This window comes from Lutjanus erythropterus, chromosome 7 (genome assembly GCF_056507025.1).
Source record: "Lutjanus erythropterus isolate fLutEry1 chromosome 7, fLutEry1.hap2, whole genome shotgun sequence".
Lineage (NCBI taxonomy): Eukaryota > Metazoa > Chordata > Actinopteri > Lutjaniformes > Lutjanidae > Lutjanus > Lutjanus erythropterus.
Genome location: NC_139323.1, coordinates 12,223,204 through 12,236,968, shown reverse-complemented (window position 1 = coordinate 12,236,968; position 13,765 = coordinate 12,223,204). Strand labels below are relative to the sequence as shown.

The 13,765-nt window shown below is 38.1% G+C and overlaps 1 protein-coding gene across 6 annotated transcripts in view; it reads left to right on the top strand.

Annotated features, from left to right (window-relative positions):
• osbpl1a (oxysterol binding protein-like 1A) overlaps positions 1 to 13,765 on the top strand; it is a 34,389-nt gene that overhangs the window by 8,110 nt on the left and 12,514 nt on the right. For all 6 annotated transcript variants that reach the window (XM_084722743.1, XM_084722742.1, XM_084722741.1 and 3 more), the window contains 9 exons: positions 143 to 210; positions 295 to 339; positions 2,830 to 2,903; positions 3,144 to 3,207; positions 3,310 to 3,411; positions 6,619 to 6,744; positions 6,883 to 6,964; positions 7,347 to 7,453; positions 11,913 to 12,075. In XM_084722743.1, the coding sequence (XP_084578869.1) occupies positions 143 to 210; positions 295 to 339; positions 2,830 to 2,903; positions 3,144 to 3,207; positions 3,310 to 3,411; positions 6,619 to 6,744; positions 6,883 to 6,964; positions 7,347 to 7,453; positions 11,913 to 12,075 (831 nt within the window). The remainder of the gene's footprint in view (positions 1 to 142; positions 211 to 294; positions 340 to 2,829; positions 2,904 to 3,143; positions 3,208 to 3,309; positions 3,412 to 6,618; positions 6,745 to 6,882; positions 6,965 to 7,346; positions 7,454 to 11,912; positions 12,076 to 13,765) is intronic.

The following is a 13,765-nucleotide window of genomic DNA, read 5'->3' as shown; positions in this document are numbered from 1 at the left end:
GGTTTGGATGTAAATGACTCCTCAATATTTATATCAGTTGTGTCTAGCTTGTTGTTCAGCCAAACAATTTTTTTCCCTCATGCATACAGTTGTACGTGTGCTCTGTTGCACTAAAAGACCCTTTTTTGTCCATAACTCACAGGCCAGACAGCGTTTGACCTGGCTAGTGATACAGCAATGAAGCAGGTCCTTGAAGGCAACATTCATCGAGTGAGTGCTCAGCTAAGAGTCAACGCGGATTTGGTCTTTGTTTTGTTTTCTACTTCTCATTTTTCTCATCTGTTTCCCTTTCAGGGTATGACCCGCAATGTCAAGAAGTACGAGGGACTCCTCTTTAAGGTAAAGTCTGGGAGATATTATCTATAAAAATGGAGAAATTATACTCAGAGAACAACTCATGTTGCATTTAGACACCCTGAAAGCAATGCATGGTGTTGTGATGTGATGTGACTGTGTTGTGACAAGCCAAAAAATAAGGTTTCAGTTGGGCATTTAGTCTTAAAGTTGAATGCACAAAACTCTGACATTTTAAAAAACAAACTTGAATTTTGTCAAAGCTACATACTGTAGTGCTTCAGCAACAGGCTACAAAAAATTGAGCCATACAAAATTTATCTGTCATTGCTACACTTGAAGATACATGCCAACAGTCTCCTTAAAATATGCAATTTAACACCACATTTGCACCTTAATTTGTTCTTATATTGTACAGTATGGCTGCTTTTAAGTAGCTGTCAGTGTGTTTTTAATTAAGATGATTGTTGTAAGTATTTTGTTTTTGCATTAAAAATGGAGGGTATCACTTTGACTGACTCTCATAGGCTCATATAGTTTGTTCTTTTAAAGAAAGTATACTTTTATTTTGAAAAATAACTGTAAAAATCATCCCAGAAGTCTTAATTTCATTCTCATCATTGAAACCAAAGTGTGTCTAGAGAAGCTGGAATGCGTCTGAAACCATCAGTGGGGAGTGAATAACTGCACAGTGAACTGGGTTTGGCCATTGATTAGTTTAATGCTTCGATAAAAGTTGGGACATTGAGTCCACAACACGATTCACATGCGGAACAATGAGGTTGTCACATCAACGGAGTAAGTTACTACTGGCTTCACTGCAGCATTACCTCCATCACATTATGTTAATGTGATGGAGGGTTTGTGTGCAAACTGTCAAGAAAACTAAAGAATAATCTGTACAAACTGCATGGAGTGTGATCTAGTAGTTTTTCGCAAGACACATTTTTACTAATAACCTTAATGAAGAATGCGGTTATAATTGATGCTTTTAATCACACCTGTGTCAAAATCTCTGCAGTGAAAAAGCCCCATAGTGACACGTACTTCTGAATGGAGCTTTTTAGTCATTGTTAATAAGCTGGCAATGACAATACTTGGCACTATTAGCACTAAGTTAAACCTGCAATAACTGATTTTCTTTTCTTTTCTTTTTCTTTTCGTTTCTTTTTCGTTTTTAGGGCAGCAGAAAATAAAATGCAATCACAGCACTGACGTATTATTACCTTTGAGTGTATGTGGCTAACTTAGTGAGGGGAAACCAGAAATATTTTCAGGAAATATTTTCAGAAAAGATAGCTAGAAATAGATAGAAAACATAGCTTTACTTGTTGCTAAGTAACTTAGCTAACTGCTGTTAGAATCAAAATTGGCAAGAAAGCTCCTTCTGTAGCCTATTTCCTGTCATCAAACTGGCCTTGGTTGGTGTTTGGAAGCTCTTTCAGTCCCCGTACAGGACTGTGTTCACTCGAAGCTCTGAGTCCGGGAAGAGTCAGCTAATATAAACGCTGTCCCTCCTACATCGCCGGGCCGCTTTAGCTGCGTAGTGGGAGAACGTACTGCACAGTGCTACTGGCTCCTGTAAATGCCAACCAATTTCCACAAGCCCCTCTCTAACTGCCTGTTTTACAGAAAACACGTAGCACAGAGCACTCAGCTTGCCATTTCATGAGAACTTTAAAGGTAGAATCAGTAGGATTATCTGAGCTGTTCATAAATACACTAGAAAGACAATTGATTATTGAGTTTCATTCCCAGGACATCAAATACAGACATTTTGGGCTTGTAAAGTGTCCCGGGCACAGCAAAATAATGAGAAAATAAAAAAAATATAGGCAGAGGGCAGGATCTTTGAAGATACAGCTACACATTTCTTCTTCTTCTTTTTTTTTTTAAATGAAGCATATTTTGCATTAGAGCTGAGGGGAACTGCAGAGTTGGGTAATAATTGTTTGTGGGTTTGTTACTGGAATAAACCTGTACTGTCATAACAAATAATGATTTTTTTGCAGCTTTAAGGATAAAAAAACAACAATGAACTAATCCTGCTAATAAGTATTGTCTAACAGCCTAATCCCCTGTGCCTCTGAGCTCCATTGTTGTCTAAAAATTATTACTGTTTCACTGGGTGACATGTTCCTTTATTACAATGTATGTGACCACCGTATTGTGAGTCATTCCCACATAAAACGTCCTGATACTGGAACTAGCAGCACTCCAAAAGTTTATTAATCCACTGCCAAATACAATCCCAGTTGTAATCACTGCTTGGATGTTGATATGAGTTTTCTTTAAAAGTCAGAAACTGGCAATAATAGCAGCTTTCAAATTACATGACCGCAGCATTGGGAAACCCTAAAAATTAAATTCATTTTCACTCCCTGCTGAGAGAATCACACAGACAACAAACCCACATAGCTCACTCTTCTGTGTGTGTTTCACCTTTTCTGTATGTGCTTCCTCTTTAGCACTTGAAATGTGTTTTTAAATGCAGCATGTCTCTCCCCTTATTCTTGCCTTTATGTCGTGCCGCAGAGCTCCAGATTTTTCGGCTGGCGCACTTACTGGGTCGTTCTCCAAGATGGAGTTTTATCGTGGTACCCGAAACAGTAGGTCCCATCTTTCACCTTGTCTTTCAGACATTTGAAAAGATCTCAGAAGGAGATAAATGGAAGTCCTGCACGCTTTTGATTAGAAAGGTGCTGGAAGTGACAAATCAGTTAGAAAATAGAAAGACTGTGTCGATAGCTCCATTGAAAAACTGTCATCTGCCAGAAAAAAAGATTCCAGCCTGCAAAAGAAAAGACCTCAAGAAAATATAACCTGTTTATTTCTGTTTTTCCGTGAAGGTCAGATGCAGCTGCCAATGTCAGGAGGCAAGGCTGTAAATCTCTCACGCGTGCTCACTGTTTGGTAAGCCAACATTCAAGGATTACACTCCCTTTTTTGACCATTGTGTTGAATTTGTAATGTAATTTTTGCTCAGTGGGATGTTTCTGATGTTCTCGTTTCCAGATCCGAGCCAAAGATAACTGCTTTTTTACCCTCAAGTGCTTCGATGACAGTGTGCATCACTTCAAAGTATCACCTAAAAACGACCCCGAGGCAACAAGAAAAGTATGTTTAATTTCTCCTCTGGTTGTAATCTCAAACAGCATTTCTCCTGACCTTCGTTGACAAACTATGTAGATTTTGGCTACGTGTATTTTTACTGTATTTTTATGCTTTTAATGGCCCTAAAATTTATCCCCGAGGTCATGGAGTGCTGCAAGAAATTACATATTTTTGTATGCCATCCCAGAAGTTAGAATAAAATAGAAAATATTTTATTGTCCACCATTTGCGTGCAAAAGACAGAAATTTGTCTTTGCAGAAATGTGCAGAAAAACTGCTGTTTAAAACAAGCACATTAAAAATAACACAACATATCACATCCAAACACATTAAACATACATTTACACAGACATAGACACAATAGAAGATAGAATAAAAAAGAGCACCTGATACTTGGTGATACAGAGTCGAGGTTAAGAGAAAGAAGATCGATGTAAAGTGCTGTGTGCTGAGGTAGCAGGCTGACTTCTAAAGTTTCTAATTACTGACTAAGATATTTTATGACAATGGGAATAAATGATTTTCTGTAGATGATTTTCTTTTAAGGGGGAACTCTTTACCTTTGCTCTAATGGCAGTAACTGAAGTTGATGCTTTAGAGGATGCTGAGGTCATCTAAGATTTCGCCACTTAAGCGTTGGACTGCTTTCCCATTGTGATGGGACAGTTGGGTTTGTTTGCAGCCTGTCATCATACTGTCTAGTTTAATTATTTTGGAAAGATTTGTCTTGCATTTTACACGTAGGTGTTCAAACCAGGATACAATATTAAAAGTAAGTATTAGCAACTACCTAAGACGCACAAAAGCTCCAAAGTCCAAGACACATTTACTGACTACCTATTTTGTGGTGTAATGCAAAATGTGACAATCTCTTAAGTTTGTGTTAACTGTAGGCCGTATTTCAGATATCTAAGGAGTAACAATGTTGTTTTTTTGTTTTGTTTTGTTTTGTTTTTTTGTTCAAGGATTCATTCCTGCCAAGGAAACTAAAAAAAAAATCTCTATTCCGTTAACTTAACTTGTTCAGAGATGACAGCAATGAAGACCACAATTTTATTTTAGAAATATCTGAGATAACTTCAGCTGCTAAACGTTTTAGCATAGCTTTAGTTATCTAATGCTAACCACGCTGCTAACTGTGTTTATGTCTGTTTAAAATTTACAGCAGACGCAATGATGGTATTTCTTTGATGGCAATAATGCTAGCTAGTAAAAGAGATAACTGCAGCATTGTTGTGACTAAATTAAAAGGATAAAAGGAAAAGGATTAAACTGTCCACTTCCACAAAATCATTGCACACCCTTTGTCTGAGCTGTGACTTGAGACTTGAACTCTCCTGCTGTCAGACTGGACTTACTTTAGGCTCGAAGGCAAAAAGATGAAGAGACTGAACTTGGTGACTCATAAATATTGAAAAAAGCAATGTTGTTTGCAGTTTTGCCTTTTGAAGCTTTGCCAAACTGTCATGAATCATTAATAACAACAACAGGATGCGCTCAAGGTCTCCATAACCTAATGCACACTTTCAGTTGTAGCTGCAGGCAACATAATAAATTCAAATGAGAGTAATTAGTCTTTGATTATCAAATTAATTCGTCTGTACACATAAATGAGTAGCCCAGTAATTCCCCTCTTCATATCAGCATATCGCCTATTTTCCTCCCTGCAGTGGTGAAAATGATCCTGACTTTCAAATCATTCAGCAATGTGCTTCCTCTTGTAATAATAAAAAAAAGATCCTTTTTATTTTTTAGCTATAATTTGTCTATTATATAAATTAATATAAGTGACCTATTTTTAATGCCGTCTGCCCTGTTTTAAACAAGACAGTGGAGGATATGTCTGCCTGTGCTAGGAATTTGTGATATTAAAAGAAAATGTTTTTGTGTCCCTGATCCTACAGCTTAATGGTAAATTATCCTAAATGCAGTTTAGCATTACAATAACATGCCTGTGTCATTTGTGTGCAACAGTTCATGAGTGTTGTAAACACAGCTGGGACACCGTAATCCTCAGAGTGCAGTGTAACCATCAAAGCTGAAGCTGAACCTTGTTAATTCAGTTGAATACAGCAAAATATGTCTGTGTGTGTCAGCCAGCTATTACAATCTGTGTTTGAAGGCTTTGGATTTAGGCCTACTTAAGGTGTTTATCCATCCTGAAACAAGCCTGTGAGCTGATCGTGATTTTAATGAGAGCAATCAGAGATTCATTAAAGATGGAGTGTGTGATTCTGGAGAAAGATTGTTGATATTTCAGCTCAACAGCTAAACAAATACTCCCCTCCCTTCAGTGCTCCTTCAGAAGACTTACCGTCCCTCTCACTAACCCCCATCTACGTTCCCCTCCCTGTCCCCTTCCTCTTGTCTTGTGCATGAGCACAAACACAACCTGTTGCTGATTAGCTGGAGTGATGTTATTTAGCTCCATCCGAGCTATTTTTTGTTTCTCATCTACAGAGCCAGGGCTGTGTAGAACCACTGGATGTTTATTCAGAACGGACATCTATCATGAGAAGATATTTGCTGAGTTTGAGAAAAAAGATTATAATCACATATCCCACCTTTGAGATCAAAACCAAGAGCACAGATGAAGAAATACTACAGTGTTCCTAACAGACAGGAACCCATCATGGGGCTTTTTGCACAATTGTACTGTCATTTTAAATGTTCTCATTCAACTATTTAGAAACAAACGTGTCTTGAGACTTGAGATTTGTCTTGGACTTGGTCCAAAGGACTTCATGCTTTACTTGGACTCGTCCTCTGAAAACTTGAGACTTGACTTGTACTTGATTCAAAGGACTTGAGTTTAGTCCAAAAGGTTTAAGAACAGGTCTGCTTCCAGGACAATGTGTCTTACCAGGTAGGACCCTTATAATTCTGAGCAGAAAATGACTTCTTCAATGTGAGAAGGTCGTGTTTGCAATCAACCTGATCTTAAAAACTCCAATTTAAAAAACGTGATAGGATTTAGATTTTATATGTTTAGTTGTAGAATATCTTCAGGGTCTCTGTTATTTTGACCAACAAAAGAGAGCTGTTGTAAGTTTTCCTCTCAAGGATATCAAAGCTTTTATCCTTAATATTTAAAAAACACTGAAATTGCAGACAAAAGCTCATAACCCCAATGTCATGCTGTGTTAAATGAATTGCTTCTGTATTAAATTTTCACGGCGAACCAAAGAAAAATCTGTTGTTGTCTTCCAGGCGTGGCTGGACGCACTGGAGGAGCACTCAGCGTACAGCACACACTACTGCTCACAAGAGCAGGGCAGCGAAGAGGAGGAGGAAGAGGAATTGGTGTCTCTTGGGGAGCTAACAGATTCACTACAGGTGGCTGTAAACAAGAAAATTCATAATTAGCATGTCAGCGTCAATGATCCGTAGTGTTTTCACTCACCTAGAAAGCCTCCCGGTCCTCCCACAATGTTTTTGTTCAACTGCAGTCTCCACTCATGTCTCTGAAACCAGGCAGCAGAGGCCAGCCGGAAGAAACTTGAAGAGGAGGTGGCAGCTTTCCTGTCCATGCTGAAAAATGACGGGCTGGCAGAAAGTAAATTTTATTTATTTTATTGTCAATTAAGTTTTTATTTTTCTACATACTCAACAGAGGAGAAACCTCACAGATATGAACATTTCATTAGTGGAAATGAAAACCTTACGATTAAAATTACAAGCATCATCAGGCAGGTTTAAATATGTTGATGGACTAATGTCTGAAATGGTTGTAATTAAGAGTCTGCACCATCTGTTTCTGTCATTAGAGGTTTGCTGCTCTTGTTGTTTGTAGCTTTTCTGAGAGCATTAAAAAAAAAACACTTAACAACTTGAACTTCATTTTAGCATCTTCTGCTTTTTAATCAGCTCATTTGACTTCTTCATGTCTGTCATTAGTTTGTGCAAGTGGTTTCTCATTTACGTGTTTGTCCCTTCAGGGTTTCCATCCGCCATACTGCAGAAAATGCAAGAAATTTATGAGTTGTCCAGCGAGACCAGTTCAAGTCTTGGTGTCTGTCTCAGTCTCTTCTCCAGACAGGAAGGGGTAAGTGTCAGCTTCTCCTGGACAGATTTTAGTCTTTGTTCAAATGCCTGTCAACAGAAAGTATTCAGGTGTTGTCCTTTTATACCATCGATTATCAGCCTTTTGCTCTCCGTAACAGAATTTCTTAAAGGACCAGTGTGTAGGATTTAGCAGCATCTGGCAGTAAGCCCACAGTCTCCTGTTCCATGTGGCATGCAGGAGAACCATTTAATGACATCTTTCTGACAAGTCCAAGTGCTACCACGTTAGTTGAAGTCCAGGAAATTGTTCATGACATTACGGGCTTGATTAATGTCAAGTTGTCCTGAAACAGACATGTCAAATAATGTCAACTTTGCATTAAAGGTGATATAACTGACTAACTGACACTTAAACAGTCAAAAATATATATACATATACATATATATATACACACACACATGCATGTGCATATATATGTGTGTGTGTGTATATATGTGTATAGATTTTTTTTTCAAGTGTAACTATATTAATGGGTTCTGTAGAGACCACGAGGACACAATAAGAACATTTATATATTTGAGTGAACTGACCCTTTAAAAAATACACACTAAAAATACTGTAATCAACGGGAGCCTTGCTGTCTATGGCCCTCAGATATATGGTGATATTTTGTTAAGAATAACATGTAAAAACAAAATGTGTTTCATAAGAAAGCAGTGGCACAATTCACACCTCCTTATGGCAGCAGCTCAGTGGAGCGCAGTGATTATAAGCTGTCAGATGGGTTTTCTTTGTGTGTGATTGAATGGATTTGATTATAATGGAAACATTCACCAGATAGATTACATCTCTCCAGGTGAGAAAGTAGATGGCAACATTTATAGCTCACAACTGCTGTCAACCCTGTACATCAATGCTATAATAATATAAAACATAACATCTGTAACACTTGACTGACAGTGTTTACATGGTAAGTCACAATAAAAACCATTTCTGGGTTCTTTTTTTTGGTGCAGGAGGATCTGTCCTCCTGAGGTTCTGTGTGGCTTGTCGATGTTTATTAAGATATGAAGGGCTTGTAGACTTAAAGGGGTAGTTCAGTTTTTTTGAAGTGGAGTAAGTATGAGATTCTTATCAATTGTCAGTGTGTTAACCATAGTAGCTGGTGTTTGGCACACCCCCAGTTTTGAGAAGCAGCAGGATGTAGGATGTATCAGCTATGTCAGCCACCTAAAAAAGGCCTCCTAAAGAAAACATCATCAGTTTAAATGTACGCTTTAATTAGAATATTTTCTCAGCTTTACTGTGCCGTCAGACAGCCTTTTCAGATGGGAAGTATCTTTTGTACAAGCCAAATATTGCTTTCTCCAAAGCAAGCATACACCTTTTGTCAAACACAACAATTTTACCTTGTAGAACACATAAGTTACTGGTCTGCCACTGCTTCAATCGGTTAGTTTGTGTTGTTGTGTGACTTTGAATCCGAACTAAGTCTTTAACACACCAAAGTCACACAATAACTCAAATTAACTCACTGATCGAGGCAGCGGTGGACCAGCAACTCCTGTGGCCTGTGAGGTGAAATTACTGTCTTTGCCACAGGAGTTAATTTTGAGAGAGCAATATTTGCCTTATATTTGGAGGTTTTCTGTCCTATAGCATGGTGAAGCTGTGAAAATATTCTAAATATGGCATACTCTTAAACTGATACTGATTTTTTTTAGGTTGGCTGTTTTTAGCTGGATAAAAGTCTAGACCAGAGTGGTAAAGAGATGGACTAACACAGAGACACATGACTAGCATGGCTAATGTCATAAATCACAGAGTGTAGAATGGCCTAATACACTCATTTTTTGCTACCACAATATTAACAAAATGTCTATATCAAATTGGTATAGTCTCACGTTATCTATCTTCATGTCTCCTACCACTAATGCTCAGTGCTGCTTTAGCATGGCAGCTGGTCAGTGCATGTGTGTATGCATACATGCAAATTTGTTTATATGTGTATATGGTTTTGCTTTTATGACAAGAACAGAAAATGAGATAGAGCCTGAATATAGAGCGTCTGAATCACTCAAACTTGTCTGAATAAGTCTGTGTGCTGTAGCTGAATATAAAGTATATCAAAGAGGGCACATCTGATTTGCATCATAATCATCATCCCCTATCTCAGTTTTGTAGTCCATAACACAAAACTTTTAGTTTTTATTTTTCATAATAGCTTATCACAGCTTTGGTTCATTTGAGGTACTGTCTGATCCAGACTACAATCTGAAGCTGACATCAGAATGACGATTTGTCTCTGTCTTTTCTCTGTTGATTGGTTAAACTGATATGTAGCAGAGCAGTTACTTTTAATGCACCGTAGTATTTGAATGCAGTGATGAATGCACACTTGTGTTGTTGAATATGTAAACCAAAGTTTCTTCACTTTCTCAAGATAATGCCCAGATTCAGTCCTTTTATACACGCCCTTCTGAAGACTGTTTTCTGAATCTAAAACAAGAAATCTGCATACTAGCATGGATAAAATGATTGAGTACCAAAAACTGAATTATTAAAATCAGAACGGCGGACGAAATCCATCTCCGTATGCTTCCTCCCTGTCCTTTTTTTTTCTCCTCCCACTTGTGCTCACTTAGACAGCTTCATCTCACAAACGAAAGAGTTGAATTTCCCTGGGCACTTTAGAAGTGACGGCTCTGCTGACGTGCCCAGAGGCTGCCAAAAACCGTTTGAATGTTCTCAGTTTAACAGCCAGTCCAGTGCTTTCAGTCTTTACACCTGTGCCGGGCCTCGATCGCTCAGCTGTGCAGCCTTTTGAACTGCGATCCGCAGAGGCAGAGCGCATGATAAAAGGCTCACAGGATCTCAGAGCTCTCACCATGAATAGGCCTGGTCTCAACAGGAATAACTCCAACATGTACCGTATATCTCACGCCGCGCACAATGATATGCAGTGTGAATAAAGCAGCGGAGGTCTGCGCTCATTCCCCCTCTGCTAAGAAAACATACTGAATCACTTCCATCTCCTGCAGCGCCAGTTTGCACCGGTTTGCACCACCTGTGTGGGGGTCAAGCAGTAGGAATTACCTCTTTAAAGTTCAGTATATTGCAATGATGGCAAGTGAGTCATTACATAGCACTTATACCCACTTCACCTCACTTGCCCTGGTTACCATAAAAAAAATATATATATATATATACAGGAATTTAGTGGAATCAACTTTCAGAACACTTCAGAACTTATAAACATGAGTTATTCTAACTTTATTCTTTTGACTTGAAATGATGAGTTGAATGAATGTACTGTACAGAGTTCAATCAACTCATTAAATTAAGTTTCAAAAGAAACATGATCAACATATTAAGAGGCTTCACAACATGGATGGTTTGAGAGTTAAAACTCTCCTGAAATCCTGCTCTTTTTAATTCATTTATTTTTTTTAAAGTCAGCAAGTCAGTCTGGGGCGTCGCTATCGGAGTGGCCTGTTGCAAAGAAGTGAAAAATTCCAGATAAATTCACATATTCGCACAAGATTGAGTGGAAAGTTGGTCATGAGCCAAAGGGGGCGTGGGAGTGGAAGTGGCCTATAACAAAAAGACATAATTTCCAAATGAGTTCATGAAACATGGCCTACATGACATGAACCGCTTATTGTAGAGTCTTGTGGGAGGTATCATTGTTCTTTGCAGAGTTCATTTTCTATTAATGACCTATGCTCCTCCCCCTACACTTAAGCCACGCCCCCTCTAATAACTCAGGAGCTGTTTCTCATAGACTCTTTTGGGAGGCACCTTGGGTCTCAGCAGAGATTTTCTATTTTAATTGTGTGCGTTAGCTCAGCCACATATACTTAAGCCACACCCCTTTCATAACTCATTAGCTGTTTGTTTTAGGTACCTGTGGGAGTCAGTATTGAATATCGTTTTAGTTTTTTTTTTTTACAGTGTGCAAAAAGTGAAGTAAGATATTCAGAAAGGTGCAGCAGAAATGAGCACACCTTCATATGATCAACACTAATGTCTTGTGTAAAAGGGAGGTTTGCCTGATGGTTTATATCTGAGTCCATTACCTGTCATTTGATCCCGCTCCTCCACTGGAGTCATGTTCTCCTGCTGGCCATTTGAGACGGTGGCGGCGGCGAGGCAGCTGTCCTCTATTACAGATAAACATGGCTCGTCCCTCTCAGCTCCATCTCTGTCTCTGTCTCTCTCTGTGGGTCTGATAATGAGAGGACAGTGCAGAGGGGAGGGTCAGTCAGTCAACAAGCTGCTTATTTGCAAACCCACTGCCATCACAGCCGGTGTGATAGTCACCCACAGTAGTCCACACTTTGTTAAGAGAGACAGAATAAAATTTTGGTATATGTGAAAATTTGTCTTCAGTCAAATGTGGAAGTTAGAATTCATGCTGGTTAATGTGTCCATGAGTGATTAGTCTTTGTCTTTGTGTATGTGTGTGTATGCGTGTGTTTGTGTGTGGCGAGCTCAGGTGCGCAGTCTGAAATTGGAGCAGGAGGTAGAGAAGAATAAGATCCTCTCCGAAGCGCTGCAGACTCTCGCCACAGAGCACCACGAACTTGAGCAATCCGTCGTCAAGGGATCTTCGCCGCGGAGTGCCCTCAGCGAGGATGAGTTCCACGACGCCGTGTCTGGTGAGTTGACAAGTGATCAAACACACTCGGGAGATGCAGGAGGAGATTCTGTGACAAGCTCCCCGCTCACACTCTCTGCTGCTCTGTCATTCACCCATAGGACACTGGAATACTTTTACCTGCCGGTGAATGTCTTCGGTATGTTTTGCCGCTCCTCAGGCGTGACGTAAGCGCAAGTGTTGCCTGGTTGTGTTTAAATAACTTGAAACCTTTTCACATGAATGAGTGCTTTTGGTGTGAAAAACCTGCATGTTGTAGTAACATGTAAAAAAAAACATGGATTTATTCAAACATGACAGAGTTTTACAGTGCATATTTAAACTTCATCAGTAACAACAAAACCTTTTATTTAATTTGATGCTAATTATTTAATTTGATGCTAATGTCTTGACATCTTATGTAACCAGTTCTCTAACTAAATTGCTGGGTTCATGGTTGTAGAGCATGATTTTGATTTTTTTATGAATAATATTTTATTTGTATTTTTTATCTGCTATTTAGTCCATTATTTAATTTAATTATAATCATAAAGTGAGTTTAAAAAAAGTAATATGGTGCATATATACTTAAACACATATACTTATAATGGATACATAGAATCAATAAATAGAATGTGTATTTTAATACTGAGTGAAAAAAATGTAACTTTTTTGTTTATGTTTCAGATTTCTACTTCCATGAATATGAAAGGTGTCATAAATTACTTGTTATTTTAATTTATACAGTGCATATACAACTCATTTAGGCATTTCTGTAATGAAATTACTTGTTATTTATTAGCTGACAAATACACTGTTACAGTATAATGACTTGCAGTTAAATTAAATAAGTAAAAAACAAAAAAGTTATTTTATACACTGAAAGCTATGATACATAACATTTCCACATTAAAATGTCTAAAAACACGTGTATAATATGTTATATATTTTGTTGAGTTGTGTACTTACATCAGTGTTTTCAACAGTTTTCAGATGCAGAGAAAAATGTAATTTATTCAGAGTAGTGATGTGTTTCCTGCTGGCTGTTAGTTGTGAGTTAGTTGCTGCTATAACCTCCTTGAAAACACAGGATGTGTCAGATACATCAGACGGTGAGGAAGGAAGTTGGTGGACGTGGCTAAATGGAACATTGAAAAAACCTTAAAATTATCTCGTCCATGAACATGATTTCAGCCACGTGAGATAGATTTTCATCAGCTGTTGTGGTTTTTTTTCAACAGTGAAAGCAACAACTCCCATGATCCTCCACTTCTTTGCTACATTTTTGTTATTGTTCCAATGTGAGAGACCTTTAGTGACAGACTTACATACTGTACCTTTAACATAAACAGAATGAAAATTTATTTAATTCTAAACTAAACAAGTAGAAAAGAGTAGAAAAATTAAACTTTTTTGTTTGTTTCTTTTTCTGGATTCAACTATAATGAACATGAAATGTGTCATGTATGTGATCATGTTTGTTCAGTCACTAATTTGTTATCACGATTTCATACCAATATAGATACAGATATTTGAGAGATTAAAAAATCAGATAACTATATAAATTTTTCTACATAAACATATTGCATACTCAAACATTTTTGATATTATTTTAAGAATTATGAGCAACATGTGCGCTGGCAGGACATTAAACTGCTCTCTGGTGGACAGACTATGTGATAATTATGTGACCACAAAGTCTTTTGGCCAAC